At 57.1% G+C, this 27,298-nt stretch overlaps 1 protein-coding gene across 1 annotated transcript; it reads left to right on the top strand.

Annotated features, from left to right (window-relative positions):
- The first annotated feature begins 182 nt into the window (after positions 1-182).
- Positions 183-22,675, top strand: LOC121672448 (lamin-A-like). Its single transcript, XM_042045091.1, has 12 exons — positions 183-638; positions 16,314-16,470; positions 16,656-16,781; positions 16,890-17,060; positions 17,159-17,284; positions 17,389-17,609; positions 17,700-17,904; positions 18,038-18,145; positions 18,309-18,428; positions 18,510-18,605; positions 20,422-20,676; positions 21,293-22,675. The coding sequence occupies exons 1-12, from the start codon at positions 289-291 to the stop codon at positions 21,323-21,325; spliced, it is 1,968 nt and encodes a 655-aa protein (XP_041901025.1). The 5' UTR covers positions 183-288; the 3' UTR covers positions 21,326-22,675.
- Positions 22,676-27,298: the final 4,623 nt, after the last annotated feature.

Raw genomic sequence — 27,298 nt, 5'->3', positions numbered from 1 at the left:
GGGGTTATCCCGGACTGTGCCCCCAGAGACACCCTCTCAAGGCCTCTTTACCCAGGGATGCTTTCCCAGCCTTTCCTAAGGAAGGGCTGAGCCTGATGCGAGTTGTCTCCACCCAGGTTTTGGATAACTCCACCCGCTGCCGCCTCACAGCTCCTCCTCCCAGTGAACAGCCCAGCTGGGATATAAGCAAGGCACTCAGACACCAGGAGCTGCCGCGACAGCTGGGCGGGTGGCGTGGGACATCGCGCCGTGACCTGTGCCGTGTCCTTCGCCTCGACGCCGGACCCCATGGCGACGCCTTCCCAGAAAAGGAGCACCCGCAGCGGGGCTTCGGGGACCCCCTTGTCCCCCACACGCATCACCCGCCTGCAGGAGAAGGAGGACCTGCAGGAGCTCAATGACCGCTTGGCCGTCTACATCGACAAGGTGCGCTCGCTGGAGCTGGAGAACGCCGGCCTGCGGCTCCGCATCACAGAGTCCGAGGAGGTGGTGAGCCGTGAGGTCTCGGGCATCAAGGCTGCCTACGAGTCGGAGCTGGCAGATGCCCGCAAGACCTTGGATTCAGTGGCCAAAGAGAGAGCCCGGCTGCAGCTAGAGCTCAGTAAAGTCCGGGAGGAGCACAAGGAGCTGAAAGCCCGGTGAGTGCCCTGGGGATGGGGGGGGACTGCAGTGGGACGGGTGCTGTCGTCATGCTTGGCAGGGAGCCGGGAAGGGAACAAGGAGCGACCTGGAGGAGGCAGGGAGAGGAAAAATCCGTGGCCTAGCCGGGGAGGAGTGTCTGTGGTAGGCACCGAGAGAGGAGAGAAGCTCTCTCGTCATTCCCCCTCTCCCTCCAAGCGCCATCTTTGGCCGGGATGCCCTTGGAGAGGGGATTTGGGAGCAGAGCTGGGGACGCTTGGGGCTGGGGCTGAGCAGACATGCCCTGGGCCCCCGGAGGGTCTGTGTTATGCGGGGCACAAGCGCCAGGCTGGCGGCCCCTCTGCCTTCGTCATGCTGGAGCTATTCCTAAACACGCTCCGGCACAGCCCGGGAAGCGGTGCCAGCCAGCTGGCTCTGTCCTGCCTACAGATTTCGCTTGCTCGTCCTATTTTTCTTTGCTGTCTTTGGCACCGATTAAAGAACCTGCTCCAGGTTTTGTTTGCCTTAACTCTCCCTGTGCCAAGCTGCTCCTACTCTGTGGGGTCCCTGGCTTTGGGGGAAGCAGTGTGTGGGCAGCACCCATGCCTCCCTCCCACCAGCTGTCACTGGGTGACGTGCTCCCAGTCCGCATTGAGGCACGAATCCCTCCAGCCGCTTCCCATCGGGTTCATTTCTTTCCCTCCCTGCCATCAGAAATGCCCCCCCTCGTGGACCCCTCCCTGCTGCCTCTGGGTACCTCTGCCCTCCTCAGGGCTGTCACCGGTTGCCAGCACAGGTCCCCTGAGGACACGGGGCTCCCTGGCCAATGTCACTGCTGGCCAAGCAGGGGCTGGCACTGGGCTTCCCCCGGGCTCTGCCAGCCCGTGCAGCGTCAGGACGTGTCCCTATGGCACTCAGTTCCCCAAATCCCGTTCCACGGAAGGAGCGAGCGGATCCCTTTCCGTCATCAACTTTGGCTCGCAGCCGGATCCGGGCTGGGCAGTGGCGGGACAACCCCTTCTTCTTCCATTTGATCTTTTGCCTCTTATTCTGGACGCCTCATTTTGAGCCTGTACCAAAAGAGGCTAAAATTAACTTCCGTGGTAGATGCCATAAATACTCTACCTGGGAGGGAGGGAGGAAGGGAGGGAGGGAGTGTGCTGCCTGTTTCAGCTGTCTCCGAAAGCCATGTGGGGTTATATTTAGCTATTTCCCGTGCTGCAGCTCCGTCCTCAGATAAGGCGGTTTGCGGCTCGCCAGATCCCTGCTCCCGGATCCCAAGGATCCAGATGCTGGTGAGAGGAGGAGCTGAGCTGTCTAAAGGCTTTTTCTGCGTTATGCAAACCCAGAACTATCTTGGCCGCGATCTTTCAAGGGCTGGAAAAAATGCCCGGCCCGCAGCCGTGGCTGGAGGGGAGCTGGGAGCTGGCTGCGCTGTGGAGCCGGCCGTGTGGAAAACGGATGTGGAATTTTTCCCTGCTATGGGCTGCGCTCCTGGAGCTTCTGTGCTTGTTCCCGGGCTCTGACAAATCCCCTGAAAAAGTGCTGTGACTCGCGGGGGTTCCCGAAGAGTAGCTTGTGGTTGAGAGATGGGTTTCAGTGGGTTTTGGAGAGCAGTTGGTGCGCGGGGCTCTAGGGGACAGGGCTGTTTCTGTGTTTAGTCACCTCTGAGTCACGGTCGATGAGATGGAAGCGCGGAGACGCGGGGGAAGCCAGTGTTGTTCATTCCTGCCTCTAGCGTGTCCCGTCTTCCTAGGGTGTGGTATGAGGGCTGCTCTCCAACCCCCAAAACCTTTGCAAGGAGGCTGCAGCTCATCTTGTGTCCCTGGGGACCTGCTTGATGAGGCAGGGCTGCTGAGAGAGGAGCGCAATTGGTGTCTGAGCTGCGATGCTGCTCTTTGGGTTCAGTTTGACTGGGGTGTCCCGAATCTTTGGGGCATGAGGGAATGGGGCAGCCACGAGCCCAACCCTGTGGAGGGGTCAGAACTGTTGGCAGGATCAGGAAGGACCTGTTCAGACCTTGTTCTGCTGCCTGCCATCCAGGTGGGCAGGGATAGGCCTGTTCTGCCGACTCTCCCCACCTACCCTGAGCCCTTGGGTCACCACTTGGTCTGGGGCCACTTCACTGTCCTTGACACAGGGACACTTTGGCTAAAAAGTAACTGGCAGCCCTCTGCACCCATCGCTGTGCCCGTCAGCCCTGGGGAAGCACCGGGTATCTCCCGCAGGGCAGGCGCCCAGGGCTGCGTTTATCAGCACCCACAGCATTGCCACTGCCCGATGCAAGGGTTGTCTTAGCAGCACAGAGGGAGGGTGGGGGGCCAGGAAGCCAGGGCATGACATGTCTGGATGGACACAGTCCTGGCTGCTGGATGCTCTGTCTGGGGAGGGGAAAGAAGTGCTGACTGGAGGGGGACAGGGTGTGCAAACAAGAGACCAGTCAAACCAGTACTGACGCACGAGTGCAAGAGCTGCATGGGTGGAGGAGGGTCTGAGCAGAGCTGAGCTGCCTGCCCTCTCTCTCCTGCTACCCCTCTGTCCCTGGCCAACTGCTCTTCCTTTTGGGGAAGTTCCCAGTGGGCTCTTCCCACTGCCTGTTTGGCTGCTTCCAGTGGTGATCCAGGAGGGGTTTCCCAAAGTGCTCACCTGGCTCTTTGCACGGGGACCCTCAGCCCTGTGCAGCCTGATACTGGTTGTGCCCTGGGACAAGGGACCCCTCTGGGCAATTCTGCCTGTCCCGGTGCCACATGTGTCCCCAGCTCTGGATGGCCTCTGGCTATGCCGTAGCCACGCTTCAGGCAAAGCAGAGGGTGCGGTGAGGGTGGCTGGTGACTCAGGGGTGCTGGCAACACTGGCATCATCCCCTCCCAGGCCATGGGTAGAGATAGAACTAGTCTGAAATGCCCCTGTCCCCGGTGTCCTCAGGCTTCTGTCCCTCCTTGGAGGACACCTGGATTCCAGCATGGCACCAGAGGTTGGAGAGATGCTCTGTGCTTGGCCCATTGCCCCCTCTCCTTAAGCTGGCTTCTGACTCACAGGGTGAACAGGAGCCACAGCCTTTGCCTTGTTCCATGAGAATTCATCCCATCCCGCAAGTGGGAGACGTTTGTCAGTGCAAGCCCCAGTGTGGTGGTGCAGGGATGTAGAATACAGCTCTTGGGCGCCTTCAATCCTAGGAGAGGCCCCCTGAGGAATTCAGTGCCCACTGCATGGGTGAGGAGCGGCCATGCAATGGCCATGTGGTGGTCACCTCCCTTCTCCAAGGCAGGAACCAGCCCTTGTTAGTACCAAAGCTGATGAGCGATGCCTTCCTGAATTGCAGCCCCTAACCTGATTAAGCCAGTGCCTTGGCAGGGCCTCTTCCTCCTGGGGCCCAGATCTCATCCCTGACCCTAATGAGGACAAATCTCTTATTTCCCAAACGTTGTTGTGGAGGGAGGAAGCTCATCCAAGGGCAGAGCAAGAGAGGCAGCATTGGGGTGCCAGGAGGTGAACCCAACCCTTCCCCAGTCCAGGGGGGTTTTACCCCATGCTTTGTTCAGCGATGACCCTCCAGGCAGGAGCAGGTAAAACAAAACCTGTTTAGTTGAAAAAAAGGGAGGAAAAAGAATTAAGGCTCAGTGCTGCTGGGAGGCCGGGCACTTCCTTCAGCTGTGATGAGCTTGTGCTGGAACATTTTGCGTGGGGTGAAACTTTGGGCTCCTGGGCTGCTCCCCCGTCTGCCTCATGAAATCCCTGCCAGGGAGGGAATGCTTTGGGTGGGAGGAGGCTTTGCCCTTTCGGAGCGAACAAAGAGCAGCTTGTGCAGCTGAGGATACTTTGGGGGAGTCGGCAACACAGAGCTGGGCTGGTCCAGACCCTCGTGGCCCACTGGGACCCTCTTAAACACGCCAGCCTGACTCTCCAGCCCTGCAGACACATTGGTTGTCCCTTGACATCTGCAGCCAGCAGCTCGGGCTGGCTGGGCATGCCGGCCCCCCCTGGCACACTGCGGGGCTGGAGGGCTCCGTGGCAAAACGTTTCTTCAAGGTGAAGGTTTTCATTAGCTGTTCCCAGTGGAGAGGAATTCTCGCCTGTGCAAACATCCAGCCCCTCTTTTTCCAAGAAAAATTGTGGCAGAGAAACATGCTCCAGCACTTTTGGTGTGTTTTCTCCCATTGCTGTGTTTGCCATTGTCTTCCAGCCACAGCTCATCCCCTCACTTTTCCCAGGGATGAGGGGAGTGAGAGGAAATCCTGTTGCCTTATATATATTTATGATGATAGGATACACTCTGGTTAAATTAAGGACCTTATCCTTGGAGCTGAGGATTAAGGAGAAGTGATTGCAAAGAGAATCAGGGCTGCGTTTGGTGTGGGAAGGGATCCATCCCTGACAGCCCGTCCCAGCCTGCCCCGGTCCCACATGCTGCCACAAGTGTTTTTCAGCCTTGCACGTGTCACTTCACTTGTCTGAATCCCATCAACACTCAAACTCTGGAGCCCAGAGGACGGGGAGTTGTTCTCAGTGTAGTGCTCAGGGATGCAGACAGAGAGGGTGGCACAGCCAGGGTGGGACATGTGGGGTAGCTGCCAGCTCCATGTTCTGCTGAATTTGTGCCCTTTGGGAGGTGCAGTTTCCTTTCATGCTGCTGGCAACCAGGAAAGAACTCACCAGAGTTCTTCCTCTAGTCCTGGCCAAAATTAGGCCTGGCATGGAGGATTCCCCAGGAAGTGTCAGCTCAGTGGGTTCAGGATGAGCTGGGAATCACCTTCCACTGTCCCATCACTGGCTGCATTACCTGTTTCGCCATCCTGCTCTTTGTGAGGCTGTTTGCTGAGCCTGTTCCTTTGTGACCAGCTCAGCATGTTCCCAAACAGCTGAGGCTGGTGCCATGTAAAACCTGTCTCTGTCAACAGCTGCCATCAGACAGCGTGATGTCGGGGCTGGGTGCCCACCTGCCTCTGCTCCCTTCCCCTCCCTGCCCAGGGTTGAATATCCCCAGTGTGAAGCTGAACAACTGTGGGTGCTGGCGTAGCCCCCCAGCCCCACCTGGTGCAGTGGCAGCTGCAGCCCTGACTGCAGAGACATCTGTGTGACAGCCAGGCTCTCGGCCACCCAGGAGAAGCCCTATCCTTCCAGGGATAGGGCAGCCACAGCTTCTCTGAGCAAGCTATGCCAGGGCCTCACCACCCTCACAGGGAAGAGTTTCTTCCTAATACCTTGTCTAAATCTGCCCTCTCACTTTAAAGCCATTCTGCTTTGCCCTGTCACTCCACGTCCTTGATAAGAGTATAATAAAATACACACATTTTTCCTTGTTCCTGTATGTGAAGGATGCCACAGCGTGTCCATGAAACACGGTGGGATCCAGGGGTGTGGGTGCTGGGGAAAGCCAAAGGGTGTGGAAGTTGGTTAAAGAAGTGCATTGAACTCAGCCCACAGAGATACCACAAAACCCAGCTGGGGTGGGGCACCTCCGTTCCTGGTGAGGCCGAACATTTCACGTTCTCTACCATAAACCAATTACCTTTTTCCAAGGAAGGTGAAGGTGCCCTTGGCTTGGGGTGTCCTCCAAGCTGCAGCCAATGCCCTATTTCTGCCTTCCACGGTTAGTAGAGCTAGGAATTGCAACAGCAGCAGGGACAAAGTTCCCCAGCACACAGGGTGCAGGGTGGGTGCTGCCCTGCCTCTACTATACCTTCCTTAATTATGGGGTTGCACCATTGCAGGCGTTGGCGCCGTATCCCTGTGGAGAGGTGGCGGAGCCAGGGTAGGAGCAAACATGGGCTCTCCTGAAGCTGTTGAATTTTTGTGTCGGGGCTGTGAGTGGCTCAGAAGCACCTCTGTAGGAGCAAGGTTCTGATAGCAGACGTCTCTCCTCCCTCTTGCACAAAAGCCATCTCCAGCCACTTGCTCTGGCTACTGCTTTCCACACCCGTGTCCTCCTGCCATCCAGTCCAGTGCTGCCATCCTGGTCGGACAGAGCTTGGCATTTCCATGCTGCTCAGCTGGAGCTCAGAAGTTCCAGTTTGTTGAGGTTTTTATTCATTAACAGCTTCAGGACACAGTTTTTCTCCCTAAAACCCCACATGAGTCACATGAGCCCAAACAAATGTCCAAGCTCTGGGTGTGGATGTGTAATGTGGGCTTCAAAGGGGTGGGAGCCCAAAGAAAACGTGGCCCCAGCTCCCACGGGCACTGAGGGGTGGCCAGTTGCCCCACTGCGAAGAGCCGCGTGTCCCCCTCTCCTTGCAGTGCGGTGGGCTCGCCGTGGCTGTGGCAGGGCTCTGGATGGGCCCTGGCAGAGCGGGGAGATGAGTCACGCTCAGCCGTGTGTCTCTGGGCTGGAGCAGGGTGCGGCACCGCGGGGCCGCGCTTCGGGGGGGGCCCCGCCGGTCCGGCAGTCACGCTCTGCCCCTTCCTTCCTGGCGTGACAGCCGATAACCCACTCCCCAGCAGCATCTGTGGGGCGCAAGGATGCTCCCCGCGGGGCACCAGGCTACACTGGGACAAACTGGGGGTGTTTTCTAAGTTGAGCTTCCATGCCGGGGGCTTCAGGGGAGAAGGGGAGCACTGAGGAGAGCAGCCTCCCCCCTGGGCATCGTGCTTTGCTGTTTGGGTGGCTGCCAGGCCCCTGTTTCAGGGCAGAGATGCTGCTTTGTGCAACCCAGCCTCAGCTCTGCAGTTCCAGAGCAAAAAGCCACTGGACTGGGTTTTCCTGGTGGTGAGTGTGTTGCAGGGACGTGAGGCTGAGCGGAAGGGAGGTGGTGGGGAGGCTGGAGCGTCTCAAGGTGGTCCTGTTCACAGGCTGTTCTGTGCAGGCAGCAATTGGGGCTAAATTGTGCTTTCTAGGGATGCCACAACCGCAGTCCTCGCTCTGGGGAAGTGCTTATTTCCTGCCCACGTGCCAAGCAGGTCTGGGCTCCATCCTGGCACAGTGCAGGCTGGCAGGGAAAGTGGGCAGAGGTGTGCTGGCAGCTCTGCACGTGGCACAGCACAGCAAAACATAGGCATTCACCTTGGTTGCTGCTCATCCCTACACTGAGCTGCATTTTCCCAGTGGCATCCTATCTGTACCCATCCCTGCAGCCACTCCAACAGCAGCTGGAGCTCCCGGTGCCGGCAGTGACTCAACATCGGCGGTCGGAGCGCGCAAACAGGCAGCCCCAGCGCAGCCCTTGCCGGCCTCGCTGCCACCGCCACACGCAAACAGACCTTGTGCAGTGTAAACACCTCGTCTGCCTTTATCTGCGCTGCTGGAGCCGGGAGAGCAAACCCTTTTGTTCCCAGGAATACGTGTGGCATCTGGATCCAACAATCCCTCGCTTTGTTTCTTAAGCAAATGTTGCTGGCCGGAAGCTTTGCGTGCCCAATTTATGAAAAACAGGGTGAGCTGCTGCTGCTTCTGAAGAGAAAAAGGAGGCCTTGAACTCCTGCCCTGTTTTGTCAGTCTTGGCTCCTTTCTGCCTTGTCCCGCCTTGCACAGGGACCTGGTTTCCATTGTGGATCAGGATGCAGCAGGTACAGAGCGACATCCTCATCCCTTCCCATCACCCCTTTGTGCTCAGGAACTGCACATGTGAGCAGAGGAAAGGGGAGCTGCAGCCACATCTGCAGCGTTGGCAGCATGTTTCCTTGCTTCTGGGGCTGGGATTGCATCCCTGCTCCTTCTCCACTGCTCCACATCCTGGCTGTGTTGCCAGCTCCTAGCAAAACACAAGCTTATGGCCGTTTTCCGCCAGTGCTCCTGGTCCTGAAGATATGACTAATACAAGTGACTCAGCTCCCTGTTTTTAACTCCATTTGTAAGGCTCCTGCCATGCCCAATCTCCCAGGGAAACACCGGGAATCTCTGCTTTGTCTTTATCCTTCGAGATAGTGGTTTATGGGCTTAGCATTTCTCGTTCATCCGGAGAAGGATGTATTGAAGTGAATGGAATGTTCTGGGGTTTCCATGGAGGGGCAACACTCGGAGCTGTTCTAGGTAGAAAAAAAACCAACCAAACCCACAAGTTTCCCATTAAGTTTTAGCCCAGTTATTAAAAAACTGGCTTTTGCTGTGTCGGAGTGAGATAGTCAAGGCTGGGCAAAACGCCTTAAATTTCATCCAGTCCAAAACTTAATTGTTAATTTGTCATTACATATAATTTAACTATAATAATGATACAAAACTCACTTGTTACCATGGTGAGTGTTCAGAGTAGTGCCATGAAGACTTGGAATTTCCTTCTTCCCTCCTCTTCCCAAAGGCTTTGGCTTTATTCAGCAATAGACAACTTTGCAAACTGTTAGCAAATTCTGGGTTTGAAAACAAGCTGGCACCACCCTCAAGCACGTGGTGGGATTTTTGGGGCTGTCCTGTGCAGGAGTTGGAATCAATGATCCTTGTGGGTCCCTTCCAACTCAGGATATTCCATGATCTCAAAGTATTTTTCTCGTGTTTCTCCTACCGAAACCTTGTCCTCAGAAGGTGGAATTGAGCAGTGTGGAAGGTGGTGTATTGACATATTTGAGTTGTGTCTAAAAGAATTCTCTTTCCAGCACAATTCCAAGCTTTTTTTAGCAAGTTTCTTTTCCTTGATAAAGGGTGTTATTGCTTTGATCTATATTTAGTATGGTTCAATTCCAGACCATCAAGTATCTTTTAGGTAACCCAATTCAAGATTCCATGGGAAGCTAGGAAAAGGCAGGCTGGCATGTTCAAAATGGATGGGTTTGGGTTGTGCCAAGCCTGGGCTGCGAGTGGGGTTGACCAGTGTTTGATTGTGGTGTTCTAAACAGCTCAGATTTTAGGATTTATAAAGAGATAGAATCAGATCATAGTTTCAGTTGGAAAAGCCCTCCAAGATCATCAAGTTCTCCCAGCCCTGCCAAGGCCACCCCTAAGCCATGTCCCCAAATGCCACGTGTCTGTTAAATCTCTCCAGGGAGGGCAACTCCACCACTGCCCCGAGCAGCCTGTTCAAGTGTTTGGTGACCTTTTTCAGTGGACAATGCAGTTTTTTCAAGCAAGGAACTGGCCTCCCTCTGGAAACCCTGGGCTCAGCCCATCCCCTCAGGACCTGCACAGACACTGGCCAGGTTTTCCCAGTGCCATGCAGACAATTCTCAAGCTCTCCAGGAGCAGTTCTGGTGACAGATGTGGGACTGGGCCAGGTTTGCTCAATCAAGTTTCAACTGGTAGCACTTTGCATGTCACCCCAGTCTGGAGGCTTGTTCCAGGTAGCCCAGGGTTTGGTGGTGGACATTCCCCACAGGGAAATCCTGCCCTCATTTTGCTCAGCCACAAGCAGTGCTGGGCTCTGTGTGCTCCCAGCTCGGGGGTCTCCAGTGGTTGATCCTCCTTGTACTTTTCGTCCTCTTTGCATCAGTCTCCTGGGGCTTGCTGCACCCTGGAAAAGCTACAGGCAGCTGGGAAAAGGGGTTTCGGGGTGACGAGGGGGTCCTACAGGCAGCAAATGGGGTTCCACAGGTTGGCAGGGGGTCTCACAGGCAGCCAGGCACTGTCAGACCTGCTGGAGTGTTGTGATACATGCTCCAAGCTGGGACACTTGTCCATGGAGGATAAATCCTGCCCTTTGTCTGTGCAGACACACAGATTTATGCCTGATACAAACCTCCCCCAAAAACACGTGGGCTGTGGAAAACCAAGTCTTTCCCATTCCCCCCGATGAGTCCCACGTGGCAAAAGGGCAAAACCTCCTTTTCCAGCTCCAAAACCCCTCTGGTAATGCCATCCACCCTCCAAAACCATGGACAGTCCTGTTACTATGGGGGACTCAGCCCAAACAGCAGCGTCAGTTGGTGACTTGGGATTTCCATTCCGAGCTGCTGGTGGAGGCTGGGATGAGTCACCAGCTGGCGTGACAGCCCGGACAGGGAGTGAGCAACTCTGGGGCTCCCCAGACAGCACCAAGCTGCAACATTGTTAATTCTAAACAATTAATACACTATCTATTCTCAGAAATGTGCTTTGAGCTCTTAAGCAGCACGTGGCTGGCTGTTGGTCCATGCTGCAGCCACCTGCATCAGTTGGTTGTGATGCTGCTGAAGCTGAAGTGCTTCTCCTGTGGTGAGAGGGGAGGCTGAAGGGTGACAGGTCTTTGCTCTGGTGCATCCAGGAGAAGGAAAAAAGCTCCTTCAAACCTTCAGAGGGGTGTGTGTGGCTGGAGGTATTGGTATGGTCAGGTTCCATCACACTTGAACACTCCCAGCAGTGTTCCTGGTGAGGGGAGTTGTGGAGGGACAGGAACATCTTGGGTTTGGGGAATCCTAGACTGGGGGTCCGTTTACCTCCCCATGAAAGGCTTTTTCCTGGCTCCCAACGAAGCAGCAGTTTTGGTTCATTTTAAAGGTGCAAGGAAAGGCCAGATCCCAATTCCAGGAGGGGAAGCCCAGCTCTTGGGAGATGCCAGTGAGCTGTTTTTGCTCCACTGGGGCCACGTGGAGCTGGACAAGCCCCTCAGCCCCATGGATGAGCATGTCAAGAGCGTGTCAGGAGCTTGCGGCGGGGCCGGCACTGACCCTGGCACCAGGAGGGGTCTTTGGCACCACTGATGCCAGAGGGTGGAAGCTGTTGCCATGCATCCGTGAGCCCAGCTGGTGCTGGCATCCCCAGCTGCCTTTGGCAGGGCTCTGGTGCCCGACAGGATGCCGGCTCCGTGCAGATGTTGTCCTCACTATACATCATGCTGGCTATTTCCAGCTCCCCTGCTAGGAGACCGGCCCATGTTTATCCTGGTGATTTGGCAGAGGCACTGCGGCACAGATGAGTCAGAAGCTGGGAGAAGCTGCTTTGCCACATTCCCATTGCCCCACTGCAGAGGTTTTCCAGGTCCGCCTCTCCTCATGCTGTCTCTGCTGCTTGTCCCGTGGGGCCCTGGTCCCTGGGATGGGGGAACAATCCTTGATGGGGAAACAGTCCCTGGGATTGGGGAACAATCCCTGCAACGGGGCAGTGATCCCTGGGATGGGGGAGTGATCCCTGGGATACATGTGGTAGTCCTGGGACAGATCCCTGGCACTGGGGGCAGTGCCACAGAGAGCAGCCTGCCCAAGGTGGGGCAAAGCAGGTTTTCTGGGTCCTCCCAGCAATCAGAGACTTCCATGGGCACACACTGCCACTCCTGCCTCAGGTTCCCAAGCTGTAAACATGTCAAAGCCTTTTCTGGGATAGCGTTCTCAGCCTGCGTGGCCGGGAGCTGGGAGTGGCCCCTGGCAGCCAGGTGGGACTGAGACCGGCAGTCCTGGGGAATTTGCAATGTCCATAAAGATTTATGGGTGGGGCAGGAGCCAGCGAGTTCCCTGAGTTGGCACCTTCTCCAAGCTGGGGCAGCTGCGATTTGGAGGCAGGGAAGGAGGGGAATGCCTGCGCCTCCACCAGCTCTATCCCACTCATTGGTCCTCTTCCAGTGTATAAAGCCCAGTGCTGCCCAAGCTTCAGGAACACTTACGGGGTTAATAGTGGAGAGGGAAACCAAGGAGTGTTTCGTAAAAATGCATTGAGTGGGCTCTGGCATCTCGGAGAGGGTTGGCATCTTTCCAGCAGCATGGTGGGCTCATGCCTGGAGCTGTTCCAACGAGCTCTGATGACTCTGTCCTGTCTTGACTTTTCCAGAGGGAGAGCCCAGGCCTGCCAGGTTTCCTGGCTGGGATTTTGGGGCAGAGTGGGGGGAAGCAGTAGCAGATGCTGCTCTGCGGGGCTGTCCCTGAGCCCTCTCTGAATCCGTCGCGTCGACTTCGCAGCCTCATGTCTGTCTGTGCTGAGCACAGCCAGAGCAGATCCAACTTTCCATTAACATTTGGATTTTCTGGCAGCTCAGCTGCAATTTTCAATCTTTTTTTTTTTTTCCTTCTTCCTGCTTTTAAAAGCTAAAAATAAAACGTCTTGAGGCCCCTTTTCCCTCCATCTTTTCTCTTGAGACATTTGTTTCTTGAGGATTTGATGCCTCTGTTGTTTTTTCTTCTCTTGGATTGTTTTTACTCATGGCTCTCCCAGCACAGGGGATCAAATCCTGTGGGATTTGGAGGCACCCAGCCCTCCAGAATGAGTCTCTGCTTCCCTTTTCACTGGGGAATTTGGGATCTTGTAGGCTCTAGCAGGCAGGATGGAGAGGCCAGTGAAAGCCTCTGGGGAGGAGGAGGAGGAAGGTCCGGCTTCGTCCTCCTCTCCAGGGAAGTGGGAGCGACACGGCTGCCATGGAAGTTTTTATTTTTAGCCCAGCGCCAGCTGGAGCCTGTGAGGCTTCCGGGGAATAAAAGCAGGACCTGAGAGCAGGAGAAGGGAAAACTCAAAGCTTGACTGGGCTGGAGCGGGGATCAACAGGGCTGGTGTGAAGCGGTGGGCTGGGGGTCCCCAGGGCCAGAGAGGGCTTGCCTGTGTGCTGATCCCTCATCCAGAGGCTGCTGCCACGTTCGGGGTCAGGGTGTGTTTGGAAGGAGTATGGGGGGAGATGCTCGGGTCCCAGGGAGCCGAGTTCTGCAGACCACTGGAGCAGAGGACAGAAGAGGATTTGTCTCACCCCTCTCCCTCTGGCAGAACTACCCCAAACAGCCCCATGGCTGGAGAGCTCTGAGCTTCTGACTCTGCTCCTCGTGGTGGAATCCAGAGTTGAACACAGGAGGCTTCTAAGGAAAAAGGATTTGTCCTTGAATCATCTGGGGTTTACTATGGGGCTTTCCAGGCGCTGATGCCCAGAGCCCTGGATCCCTCTGGTCCCTGGAGAGGGCAAATCTGCTGCAGACACAAGTGTAACCATCAGGATTTTTCCCTCCGTTTGTCACTTACCAATGGAACTGCTGTCCCTTGAAAGAGTCATACGATTCAGGTCTTGCCAGAGCCCCATCCCGAAGAGCCAGTGTGCTCTAGCTGTAGCCAAACCTCCACAGCTGACACGGCGAGCAAAGAGCAGCAGCAAAACACCAGGGATGAGCTCTTCCTGGAGTCACATGGCAGTTCACTCCATCAGGAAGGACAGGACTGGACCCCATCAGGAGTGCTGGGGTGGCCACGCTGGCTGTGGGGATGAGCCAGGGCCAGATGGGAAAACTCGGCCTCAAGCGCTGGTTGCAGTGAGCCTTGGAGCCTCGGATCCCCTCCCAGTTGGCATTCTTGTCCTATGAGTCACTGGCACAAAAGGAGTGGGTTGAACAGGAAGAACCCAGCACAGAGCTCCAGCAGCAGCTCTGGCAAGCGAGACTGTGGTTCCCTGGAAAAGGGGGACCAGCAGCATTTCTTGGTCAGTTATTCCACTGTGGGCTAAAGTCCAAATTCTCTAGACTGCTTAAATGCTATTTAGACATAAAAGAGGCTATTTTATGGAATTTATGGGCTGTGAAATCATACTCTATGCATATCATTGAGACCCTCTTACCTGAGAGTCCCAAACATGAAAATAGAAAATCCAACCACAGAAACATTCTAGAATTCATTACAGATCCAGTATGTTATACTGAGCCCTTTGCACCACAATAAAGAGTGTTCTGGGCTGGGAAAGGAGCTTTCAGAAATGGAAAGAAAGGCAGAAGATAGGTCTTCACACACTTCCAAGAAAAAGTCTGCAAGCTGTTCCTGGATTCCCAGAGGCTCTTGGGCTCTCCTTTTCCTGACAGCAGCACTTTAAGCGGTTCTGAATTTCGTTACTGTACATGTTGAATTGTTACTTTCTTTAACTGTCCTTTCTCAAGTGGAATTCCTACTCTTTTAACATGGAATATCCTGGGATTTGAAGCAAGGTTTTCCTAACATTAAGGAACATAAAAAAACCAACACCACAATACATTCGTAACAATTATGTAACATGCGAAAAGCCAACATCACAATACCATTTATAACACTGTACATGTAGGAATTGTTACTTTCTTAAACTGTCCTTCCTCAAGTTAACATGGAATATCCTGGGATTTGAAGCAAGGTTTGCACTTAAAAACAGTAGCCTAGGATTCTGAAACCTTTGCTTTAGTCTGCAAAATAACAGAATAACTTCTCCATGCTGGCTCGGGTCGGGAAACGGAAAGAAATGCAGGAAAATCTGCTGTTGGCCAATCTAGGAGCTTCTGACATCCCACATCTGCGAGTCTGGGACCGCCGTCCCTGCTGGTCCCGGGTCCCGTTGCTGGTGGGTCTGGATGCTGCCCTGGGATGGGCCGGGTGCCGGCGGTGCCGCAGCCGCTCCCTGGTGTTCGTGAGCCGTGGTGTCCCGGTGCGGGCGTGCCCTCCCTGCCCCAGGCGTGCGGCCAGTGCTCCCCCACGGCCCTGGGGCTCCTCGGCTGCTCCTCGGGCGCCTTCCACCTCCGCCAGCCCCACACCCCGTTCTGAGGGAGGTGGGGTAACAATCCCACCCGGGGCTTGGTGGCGGCTGGGGGCCGTTGGTTCTTTTCTTTTTATAGGACCTACCAAAATAGCTCCAGGCTGTGTTTTGGTGGTGCAGTCAGATCAGATTCCCTGGTCACACGGTGGGTCTGTAAGGAATGGCTGTGACCTGCTGTCAGAGGGCTGGAAGAGAGAGGGGAGCAGTGGGGGCTGGGATGGTGCAGGAGTGTGCATGGTGATGCCAGAGGTTGGACTGGGGGGCTGAGGCACCACAGCTCTGCATCCACTGAGCAACAGCTGAGCTCATGGCGAGGCACAGCCACACCAGCGCGGCCCCCAGACCCCACTCATCGCCTGGTGCCCCCTGTCCACTCCAGGAGAGGCACAGAACTATTGGCACTGGCAGGGTGCCACAGACTCCTCTGCCTGCCCACCTCAGGTGGGCAACACTGGCTATGGGGCAGTTTCAGCTCCTCCCCAGCTGCTGCTGCCCCATCCAGCCCCGTGTCACACAATGCCATGCCATGCTGAGCCACACTACACCACGTTTGACTCTATCATGCCATGGTGGGCTCTGCCACACCACGTAGTGCTGCTCCATGTCACACTGTACCACATTGTGCCACACCCCAACGCGCTCCACAATGTCCCAGTGCACTGCACTGTGTCCCACCATGCCACACTGTGCCACTCCAGCCCCAGCCTCATCAGCACTGGTCTCTTGCGATGCAGCCATGCCGTGGGTGTGCATATTGCCCATGGGAGCTGCACCCTGAGGCTCCTCCTGCTCCCCCAGTCATTCCCAGCCCTTCCTGCTTTCCAGTATCCAAACTAGGGTTGGGTGTGCCAAGTGGCTGGGAAATGCTGGTCCCCTTGGTGGGTGGTTGTTAGGGACAGTGGTGCAGCTCTTTTGGGGGCGGTGTGCCACTCTTTGTGCTTGGGGTACAGTGCACAGGCTTTTCTGAGAACAGCCCTGAGGAGAAGAACTTGGAGGTGTTGGTGGATGAGAAGCTTGACATAACCTTAAGAGTCCCTTCCACTACCTAAAGGGACTCCAAAATTTCAAGAGGGACTTTGGACAAGGGTCTGGAGTGACAGGACAAAGGGGAATGTCTTCCCACTGCAAGAGGGCAGGGTTAGATGGGATATTGGGAAGGAATTCTTCCCTGTCAGGGTGATGAGGCCCTGGCACAGGTTGCAGAGTGCTGCCCCTGGAAGTGTCCAAGGCCAGGTTGGACAGGGCTTGGAGCAACACGGGATAGTGGAAGATGTCTCTGCCCATGGCAGGGGGTGGAATGAGATGTGCTTTAAGGTCCCTTTGCACCCAAGCAATTCCATCATTTCCCGATGACTATGATTCTTCCTGCCATGCCACTCACCTGTGCCGTCCTTTGCCCTGCAGGAATGCCAAGAAGGAAGGGGATCTGCTTACTGCCCAGGCACGCCTTAAGGACGTGGAGGCTTTGCTTAATTCCAAGGAGGCTGCGCTCTCCACGGCCCTGGGTGAGAAGAGGAATCTGGAAACTGAAGTGCGGGACCTGAGGGGACAGGTGGCCAAGGTGAGCAGTGGCAGCTCTGTCTCCAGCTGACCCAGGGGTCCCTTTTATACCCCCCTACCTGGGGGCTGCCAGGTCCTCGCCATGCCAGGGGCTGTGGGGTAGATGCAGGTGGGTGGTGGGTCCCCAGCCGTGCCGGGTGCAGTGCCCAGAGCCCGCTGTGATGGTCCTTCTCAATTCCCTGCCAGCTGGAAAGTGCCTTGGGTGAAGCCAAGAAACAGCTGCAGGATGAGATGCTGCGCCGCGTGGATGCTGAGAACCGGCTGCAGACGCTGAAGGAAGAGCTTGAATTCCAGAAGAACATTTACAGTGAGGTGAGCTGTGGTGTGCTGCAGTGGGGCTGGGATCGCTTGTGATAACCCCCACTGCATGTGTTGTGTCCCCTCCCTGAGGTGACACAGTGTCCCCTGGCCTGTCCCCAGGAGCTGCGGGAGACCAAGCGGCGCCACGAGACCCGGCTGGTGGAGATCGACAACGGGCGGCAGCGCGAGTTCGAGAGCAAGCTCTCCGAGGCCCTGCAGGAGCTGCGCAGCCAGCATGAAGCCCAGATCAGGCTTTACAAGGAGGAACTGGAGAAAACCTACGGGGCGAAGGTGAGCAGCCTCCCCACGCCACTCTCCTCTCCCTCCAGCCCCACAGAGCACAGGGGGGCTGTGGGTGCTGAGATGCTGATCCCTGTCCTGTCCCCCAGCTGGAGAATGCCAAGCAGTCAGCTGAGAGGAACAGCAACATGGTGGGTGCTGCCCATGAGGAGCTGCAGCAGACCCGCATCCGCATTGATAACCTCTCCTCAGAAGTCAGCCAGCTGCAGAAGCAGGTGAGTTGAGACCAAAGGGTTCCTTGGGATGTCTGCCCTGGGGATGGTCCCCTTCTGGGCACGGCCCCGGGTGGAGTGGCCGCCCTCACCTTCCCTCCCCGCAGTTGGCTGCCAAGGAAGCGAAGCTGCACGATTTGGAGGATATCCTGGCCAGGGAACGTGAGACCAACCGGCGCCTGCTCTCCGACAAGGAGCGGGAGATGGCCGAGATGCGGGCACGCATGCAGCAGCAGCTGGATGAGTACCAGGAGCTGCTGGACATCAAGCTGGCTCTGGATATGGAGATCAACGCCTACCGCAAGCTGCTGGAGGGCGAGGAGGAGCGGTGAGCACAGGGTGCTGTGCCCAGCTCTGGGCTATGTGGGTCCCAGCCCTTGTGTCGCCCTGGCTTCATCTCCTCTTCTCCCCCTGCCAGGCTGAGGCTGTCCCCCAGCCCTTCATCCCACAAAGGTGCATCCCGAAGCCACCTGTCCACCCCAGGCTCCTCCAAGAAGCGGAAGCTGGAGGACAGTGAGAGCCGGACCAGCTTCTCCCACCATGCCCGGACCAGCGGCCGTGTTGGCGTGGAGGAGGTGGACTTGGAGGGCAAGTTCGTCCGTCTCAGGAACAAGTCCAACGAGGTGAGTTTGCCTTCGGGGAGATCCGTAGAGTCCCTGGGGTGAGGTTCAGCCCTGCTTCACCCTACGGGCAGGAGGTGAATGGGACAAGTTGGAGAGGAACCGGGGTTCTGAGGGTCTCTACTCTCTCTCACAGGACCAGGCGATGGGGAATTGGCAAATCAAGCGGCAAAATGGGGATGATCCCCCCATTACCTACCGCTTCCCCCCAAAGTTCACCCTGAAGGCTGGCCAGGTGGTCACGGTGAGTCACTGCCTGGTGGAGGATCCAGGCAAGATCCCAAACCCTGCCAGGCCACTGGTGACATGGAGTGGTTGGTGTGTCACTTTTTGTGGTGATAGACCCCTGTCCCTGGGCTGGAGTCTGCAGACCTGAGAAGTCCCTTTTCTCCTGCTTTTCTCCCTAGATCTGGGCCTCGGGAGCTGGAGCAACCCACAGCCCTCCCAGCAATGTGGTGTGGAAAGCCCAGAGCAGCTGGGGCTCCGGGGACAGCCTGCGCACCGCCCTCATCAACTCCAATGGGGAGGTGAGAGCCAGAGGCAGCTCGGGCGTGGGCCGGGGGGGTGGCAGGCACTGAACCTCCCAACTCACCTCCTGTCCCCCGCAGGAGGTGGCCATGCGGAAACTGGTCCGCACTGTGATCATCAACGATGATGAGGATGAGGACGATGATGAAATGAGCATCCACCACCGCCATCACCATGTGAGTAGGGCGCTGGGCATGCTGCTGGTCCCAAGGGGTCCGAGGGGATGCAGGTTCAGTCGCAGTCAGGGTGGGAGGCAGCTCAGCATCACACAGGATCAGGCACATAGGAGCAGGCAGCGGGAGGCTGCTGTGGAAACAGCTGCATGAGAGAAGCCAAGAGACCTCTGGCACCTGGAGGAGATTGCTGTTCACTAAAAAAGCTCTGAAGACCTTGCTGGAAGTTGTCTCCAACCCTAAGCAACCCTGACATGCCATGAAAAGGGCCAGAGGAGTCAGAGGGAGGCTGAGCTGGTACCCAGCATTGCTTGGAGGATAGGATGGTGGGAAGTTGATGGACAACACTTCTTGTCAGCAGCTGCTCTGTCCTCTCTGCTTCATGAGGGTGCTGGAACAAATCCAGAGGTGGCTTTGTCCTTCCTCTCAGCTCATCATTCCTCATACGGAGCTGAAACATGCACCAGGAGGAGCAGCAGGCAGAGAGCAGGCAGTGGGCAGAGAGCAGGCAGCATGCCAGGAGCAGAGCTGCAGCCACTTCTCCCAAAGAAGCATCCCTGGCTGCAGCCCAGCATCCCCCACCAGCCCATCCTGCGGGGTGTGTGTGTCCTGCACACGAGATGCCCGCAGGAATCACCTGCAGAGAGGTGCCATCGTGGCCAAGCCGTGCCTCAGTGATGATGAAAAATCTTCTGGATGCCACTTCCAGAGCTCTGCAGGAGCAAAATGGGGCATCCCTCATGCACTTCCCTTTGAGTTCTCTGGATCTGAAGAGCTGTGCCAAGACTGGTATCAGCAGGTTGAGCTAGTGGATTGTCCCCCTCTACTCTGCCCTTGTGAGACTCACCTGCAGTGCAGGGTCCAGTTCTCAGGCCCCCAGCACAAGGACATGGAATTGCTGGAGCAAGTCCAGAAGCAGCCATGAAGGTGCCCTGAGTCTGGTGCTGGAGTCTCTCTGCTCTGGAGACAGGCTGGGAGAGTTAGGGGCAGCCTGGAGAAAAGAAGACTCCTGGGAGACCTTAGAGTGCCTTCCAGGGCCTAAAGGGGCCCCAAGACATCTGGAAAGGGTCTTTGGACAAGGGCCTGGAGTGACAGGACAAGGGGGATGGCTTCCCACTGACAGTTAGAGGGCAGAGTTAGATGGGATACTGGAAGGAAATTGTTCCCTGTGAGGGTGGAGAGGCCCTGGCACAGGGTGCCCAGGAAAGCTGTGGCTGCCCCATCCCTGGAAGTGTGCAAGGCCAGGTTGGATGGGGCTTGGAGCAACCTGGGATAGTGGAAGGTGTCCTGCCCATGGCAGGAAGCTGAAATGAGATCAGCTTTCAAGTCCATTCCAATGCAAACCATTCCATGATTCTGTGATTCTCTTCTATATTGACTATCCCTGGACAGAGGAGCCAAGCTCCTGCAGCCAGTGCTGCCCATTCGTCTGGAGGCTGAATCCTTTCCAAGAGCAAATTTCCCATGGGAAAGCTGCCAGCTCACGAAGTGGCGAGGAAGACGATGTTTTCAGGAGCACAGTTCAGGTGTCTCCCATGTGCTGAGAGCTCAGGGTGCAAGGCCAGGGCAGAAGGGCTGGTCACCCACTGGTAGTGTGCTGGCCCCAGTCACTTGGGATTAGAAACACATAATAAGGATTCTATTTTATTATTTTTAAACCATGTGATGGAGAGGACAGGTGAGTCAGACTCTCTTCAAGGAGAGTGAAGAGCTCTCCTGGGTCACACCACTGCTGCCACCATCCTCAGGGCAGGGGCTCAGGGCAGAGGATGCTCTGGCAGGGGCTTGAGGTCGTTTTGTCTGTCCCCCCCATGTCTAGGGTAGCTGCAGTGGCTCTGGGGATCCTGGTGAATACAACCTGCGCTCCCGCACGGTCGTCTGTGGCACGTGTGGTCAGCCGGCTGACAAGTCGGGCACCCAGAATGCCGGCATCAACACCATGTCCTCGGGCTCGTCCTCCTCCAGCGTGACCGTCACCCGCAGCTACCGCAGCATGGGCGACTCTGGCATCGGTCTCGGGGACAGCCTGGTGTCCAGGAACTACCTCCTGGGGAACTCCAGCCCCCGCAGGCAGGTCAGTGCCATTCCCAGTCCCTGGCACTGTCCCGGTGCTGCTGGGTCTCCACCCTGTCCTGGCATTGTCCTTTCCCAACAGTGCTGCAAGGGTCCTATCCTGTCCCACCTCTCCTTCTCCCTGCTTTTCCTCTTCCTCTTTGGGCTGGCACGGGCCTTTATAAGGGATGGGAGATTCTGAGAGGGATTGGAAAGGGATGTTGGCCATAGCAGCTTCCCACCCCATTCCATCTTATGCTTGGTCCCCTTGGCACCCCAGAGCATTCCCCATCCTCCACATCACTCATTCCACTGCTGCTAAGTGTTGTTCATGCTGGTAATGTGAATATTTCAGCGCATGAATATATATTTTATATCTGTGTATTGGATTAATATATAATATATTCTATATTGATAGTCAATATTATAATCCTCATATATCACATACCCCTAATTCTCAAATTTTAGAGTTATGGACATCCCAGCTTTGGAGGATTTTTTTATCACACCCCAAGGGCCAGGATGGAGGAGGGCACTGTGGGCATCCAAAGGATCCCACTGGACACTTTGCAGTCAGAGCAAATTGATGGTGACACTCAGGTCTTCTTAACTCTCTTTTTTTTCTTTCTCCCTCCTAGGCTCAGGCTGTGCAGAACTGCAGCATCATGTAATTCCGTGGCGCATTCCTGTGGTTCCTGCCCGTCTCCAGCTAGGTTTTTTTTTTCCCAAAGCAAGAGAAATTTTTTTTTTCCCTTGAAAAACAAGATATCAAAAACCAAGGTTGGTTTTTTTTGTTTTCTATAGCAGGAATTTTATATATATATATATTAAAAGTGCTAAAAGATGCTTTGATTTTTTTTGTAAAGAAAAAATCTATTTCTATATAAAAAAACCAAACCAAAAAATAGCTTTTCAGCTTCAAATATTTTTTAGAACTTCAGCCAAAGACAGCAAAGAATTGTGTTTATGGAGCAGCCATGCAGGAGGAGTTCATAGTTGAAATGCTCCTTAGATTGTACCTTTTTTGCCAAAGCTTTTTACATAGGACAGGGAGAAGTGCAGCCATCCCCACCAGAGCTGCATGCCACAGGGGCTGCTGTCCTGTCTCAAGTGGAGCACAGTGCCTTTACAACCCTTTTTCTTGGGATCTGAAGCCAAAATTCCTTTTTTCTCTCTTTTTTTGAATCGTGATTCCCGGCGGTGCTGGCGCAGGGGCCCCTGGCAGCTCGCGGGCGATGCCCATGTCTCTCCGTGGCCATTGCCCCCTCCCCAGCCTCCTGCCCGCCTGCACTCCCGGCGCTCTATGTACTGTATTCCCCACATTCCCCATCCCAGGCACCTCTTGCCCTTTGGGTTCCCTTTTTCTTAATCAGCCGAGTTGTGCCTTAGCTGAGGCGGGGGCCGGGCTGGGAACCCCCTTGGACCCCACACGGCATCGATTGGAGATGGAGATGGGGAAGTGAAAACCCACGGGAGCTGCATTCGGGGACCAGATGGATTTGACAGCTGAGGTGATGGACCTGGGTCCCACAAGCTCAGCCCCAGTGGGGCCCCCCAGGCCCCCTCTTTGGGAGCCACTGCATCCAGCAGGGTTCACCCCAGTTCATCTTGGCTGCGGTTATTCGGGCTCATGTCTGGTGGCCAGAGCTCAGGAGCCGTTCCAGGGATAAGGCGAAATGCTCAGTCCAGGTCAGAGCTGGTTTGCCAGGAAAGCACCTAGGAAGGCTTTTTGTTCAAGTGAGGTGGATTTTGGGATCTGGTAGGGGCAGTTTCCCCCTTTGCAAGAGTCCATCCAGCCGTTGACAGGTATCTTGGCTTTTTGCCTCGATTGGGAAATGCCCACAGCCCCCCCAGCCTCGAGTGCGGGGAGGGGGGGGGGGGGGGCTGGAGCAGGTGCCAGGACAAGCCCCCCACTCCAGTGGGTTTTGGGGAGGCCGTGTATGTATCCATGCTTGCAAAGCTTCTGTATTACTGCCTATATTTTCTTCCAGAGTCAAAATACAGCTGAACCCTTCCCACTCTGTGTGCTGTCGTCATTGCTGTCCAGGGGGATTTGGGGGTGCTGTGCTGCACCCCAGCAGCAAAGGGACCTCCCCCAGGGATCTCTCTCTGCCCCACAGCCAGGGCTAGGGCTCAGCACCCACCATGGATGGGGGGAAGCAGGGTGGCCCCTTACAGCCTGGCTCACCCAAGGGTGGGTTGCTAAGAACTGAGCCAGCCAGGCAAGGAGCCCCCAAGAGAGGGGGGATGGAATGTGGGGTAAGGACTCGGAGATTCCTCTTGGGGTTTTGGGGACCAGACATTCCCCAGGATGAGATGGACTGGGGGGGGGTGCAGAACCTGAGTGAGCCCCTGAGTGAAGGTTTGCTCCTACCATAGGGATGACCTCCACACTCTGCCAAGGGGACCCCCTGTGCCCCCGGGCCGTGCCAGGCACCGGCGCGAGGCAGGAGGGGATGTTGGGGAGAAGGAGAGCTGTAAAGCCGGTGCATAATCGGCTTTACCAGGCACAGCGCTGCGGAGCCGCGATGTGAGGGACGCAGGCGGGCGGCCGGGGCGCAGGCACAGCCAGGTAGGTGCCCGGGATGCCCAGCTTGGGGGTCCCCCCGCCCCAGTGCTTGGATGCCTGGGTCCCCCCATGCTGTGCAGAGCCACATCGCCCCAGATTTGGGTGCAGCAGGGCCGAGGCTCGGGAGGGCAGGGGGTGCCAGGGGGTCGAGGGCATCGCTGCCGCCTCCCAGCTTCAAGTGAGCCTGTGGAGACCCAGCAGGGTGCCATCTCCCCTCCCAGGAGAGGGGTACAGGGACGTGTCAGAGGCAGGTGCTGCCAGCATGAGAGGGGACACGCTGGCCCCCTCTCTGTGCGCTGTTTGTCTCCCATTTCTGCCAGCTCAGGGATACCCATGCCACAGCGCTGGGGCAGCTACCCCACAGTGCTGCAGCCTGTCCCCTTTTGTGGGGATTCAACCCTACTCCAGCCGTGGCACTGCCAGGCCCCAAAAGTCATGAGGTTGTGCCCAAAATAGTGGATTCCAGAATGATGGGGGAAGTCAACCATGCTGCTGGGATCTCGTGCTGCTGCCTGGACGTGTTCTTGGGAGGAGATGGGTCAGGAGACACGGGAACTGCTATGGGGAACTGCCATGGGGAAATGCAACAGGGAAATAATGCCCTGGATCCCCCCATGTCCCCCACAGGACCCCAATGTCCTGGCACTCCTGGGCTGGGTCGTGCTGGGCAAAGGCTGAGCTGGGGACCTATGGGGGTCCCTGCACGGCCCCCAGGCGACATTGCAGAGCCCTGTAGGGACAATACAGACATTGTGGGTTTCTTACAGAGCCACTTGAGGTCTGTGCACTCTCCACAGGGACCCTGCACACCCCTGTGTGGACCTTGCATAACCCTGTGGGGATCTTTCACATCCCTGTGGGGCCATGTGCAGCCAGTGGGGACCTCGCACAGCCCAGTGGGGAGCCACGGCCCACAGAGACCTCACACATCCTTATGGGGACCTTGCAAAAGAGCCTGTGAAATGGCTCCAGCCCCACTTCAGCCAAAGCACTGACTCAAGGTTGGGTTTCTCCCGTGCCTCCTGTTGTCCCGCGGAGCTGAGCCCTGCTTCGGGTCCCCCAGAGTCTGGCAGGAGGGAGATGGGATCCCAGAGCAGGGGCCATGGCCTGGCCTTGCTCACTTGTGCACTGAATGTTGGGGTCTCTTCAGAGACACCCTGGGTGGGCAGGAGCACTGGGGTTTGGGCACATGTTCAGGACCACCAGTTTTGTGGGGGGAAAGTCTAGCACAGGAAGCCTTGGAGCAATCACTGGGATGGGGTAGAGCTGGGACTGACTCCAGTGTCTGGCAGCCACCAGGGTTTATCAGCCAGGGCATGGCCGAGTGGGTGCTGGGGGCCCTGCCAGCCCCACACTGGCCCCTCCAGGCCCCTGCGTGCCCAGGGGGATTAAGGTCAGGCCACCCCGCTAATCCCAAGGGGGGGTTAAGATGTGAGCTTGTGCCCACTGCTACCCCCCAAAGCTGCACCCCAAGGTGCTGCAGGTCATAGGACCCCCACAGGGCACCCTGGGGGAGCCAGGGCAGGGCTGAGGGGCTGCAGCTCAGCCTCGGGGTGGGAGGAGTGTCCACAGCAGGCTCCAGCTAAGCCTCCAGCGCTGGTGGGCACTAGGCACAAGCTCCTTACAGATCTCTATGAAAGGCTCCAACCTCCCGAGCCCTGTGGGAACTGCAGGGGCACTTGGCTCTGCTCTCCAGCCCTGGCAGAGCAACTACCCCAGGCAATGGGCCTGGTGCAGGCTTGCAGCTTTTGGGGGTGCTGGTACCACACCCCAGCTGGTGCAGAGGCCGGTCCCTCTCCGGTGCCTCGGCTGTGGCTGTGCAAGCCTGAGGCCATGCAGGGTGGCTGCAGAGCAGGGAGGAAGTAGTAGCTGGGGATCCTGTTTTGGGACTCATGGCACCCTGCTGTCACACAGAGAGAAGGGGAAGGGGGCAAGTTCCACAGGAGAAGTGGGATCTGCAAGCACCAGCTAGGCCAGGCTTTCTGGCAAAGGAAATTCCAAGGGCGGAAATGCCATAAACCAAAGTTTGTGGATGCTGGGTGGGGGGGACACGCATGCAGCCTGGTGCCAGGACTGCACCCCAAGCCCCCTCCTGGGATCCCCAAGACCACGTAGCACCGGGAGCCAGAGCCAGCAGCACTCATCTGGGACGGGTGAAGTGGGAGGGCTGAGACAGGGATGGGGTGCAGGGATGGGGTGTGGATATGGGGGCGCAGGGATGGGGTGCGGGGATGGGGTGCGGGGATGGGGTGCAGGGATGGGGTGTGGATATGGAAGTGCTGAGATGGGGGTGCAGGGACTTGTTTCCAAAAGCTGAGAGCAAAACCGGGGTGAAGGGCCCCATTGTAGTTATGGGGGCACAGGAATGTGTCAGGCAAGGGGTTGGACGGAACACGTGTGGGGGCACAGGGGTGTCCCTGCACCTCGTGGGGGTGTCGGGGGCGTGTGTGGGGTGAGGGGCGGTGGTGTCCACACGTTTACCGGTGGGCGCCCGCCCTCATACGCGGGGCCGTGTCCATCTCCCGGTGCGGGGGGGGCTCGGGGTCCGCAGCCCCGTGTCCGTCCGTCAGGGTCTGTCGGTGCGGGGGGGGCCGCGGACGGCCGAGGTGCAGCCGTAGCCATGGCGACGTGAGCCGGATGCGGGGCCGGGGGATGCTGCTCCCGCCCGCCCGCCCGCCGCAGGTCGGTACCGCCGCACCGCGACCGGGCCCGGGGCTGCCGGGGGGTCCGGGGGGGTCTGGGGAGGCTCCGCGGGGCCGGGGGGTCGAGAGGGAAGGGGGAAATCGCCACAGTGGGGCTGGGCGTGGGGGACCCCCCAGCGCTGATGCTGCCAGACAGCAACAAAACCGCTGAGGTGCCGGCCCTGGGGAGACCCCCGGCACCCCCCCGGCAGTCCCCCGGACTCCCTGCCCTCACATTCCTCCCAACCTCCCCTGTCCCCCATTTCCTGCGCACTCCTCCACTCCTCCTCCACCCCTCCACTCCCTCCTGCGCATCCTCCTCTCTCTTACCTGCACCCCCCCCAGCTCTCCCCACCCTTTGTATCGAACACCCCCATGAATCGTCTCCCATTTCCTCTTGCACACACCCCCCAAATTCCTCCCCTTCATCCCCCCATGTCCTTAGTCCACCCCCCCTCCTCCCTTGCTTTCCATCTCACACACACACCCCCTGCTCTGGATCTGGGGGGATCAAAGGAGCTTCCCCCAGGCTGAGCTGCCCCAGCCCCTCCTGGGATGTGACATGGGCAGGGGATTGGAGTCCAGCTGCAGAGAAGGACCGAACTCTTCTGTGCTGTGGGAAATTGAGGCACGGGGAAGGTCTGCACAGCTGGGAGAACAGTGCCACAGCTTCACACCTGCCCTGCGCCCGTCACAGCTCAGCTTGCTGAGCACAAGGGCTGGGCCTGGCTTCATCCCGTGGCAGGTGACATGCTCTTTGTAGGGAGTGTGGGTGTTCATTGACAGCACAGTGTGCCCTGGCTTAGAGGGAATCCTCCAAGAGGAGATCCAAGCAGGAGCAAGACCCATGAAGCCACAGCTGTGGTCAACCTGAAAGCACCAGGGGAAACTAAACCACCCCAGTGTTGAGAGACCGTTGGTGGCACTCGCTCCCATACACAAATCGCATGCAGGGAGGCTGTAAATTACACCTCCCCACCATGTCACCAGACCACTGTGACCAGGGGACCCATAAAAGAGGAGAGATAGGGCTGAGAAGAGATTCTGGCTTCCCACACTGCTGGAGCAGCCTCAAGGCTGCTGTCACCTCACATCCTGTGTCAGCCCTGGCTCATGCTGGGGAACACTCTGGTGGTTTTCCTCAGCCCCACCACAGCCCCCACCAAGCCTTCAGCCTCACCAAAGAGCCTCTGCTCTCTTTCCCATCCCTCCTCCCCCTCTGCGGCCTCGGTGGCTCTGGCCCAGGGCAGAACAATGCAGCCGGTCCAAGGCTCCGTGCGGCCCTGTCCCTCAGCCAGCCCTTGGCCAAGTGGGAAATCCGGGGCAGAGTAACCTACTTTCTGTGCTCACAAGGAGCTTCTGTCCCAGCCAAGCAAGGTGGTGAGGACAGCGCT

Source organism: Corvus kubaryi, unplaced genomic scaffold (assembly GCF_017639235.1).
Source record: "Corvus kubaryi isolate FWS band 111438036 unplaced genomic scaffold, C.kubaryi_AGA036_p1.0 62167, whole genome shotgun sequence".
NCBI lineage: Eukaryota > Metazoa > Chordata > Aves > Passeriformes > Corvidae > Corvus > Corvus kubaryi.
The sequence above is the reverse complement of the archived record's forward strand: the minus strand, read 5'-3'. Positions and strand labels throughout refer to the sequence as shown.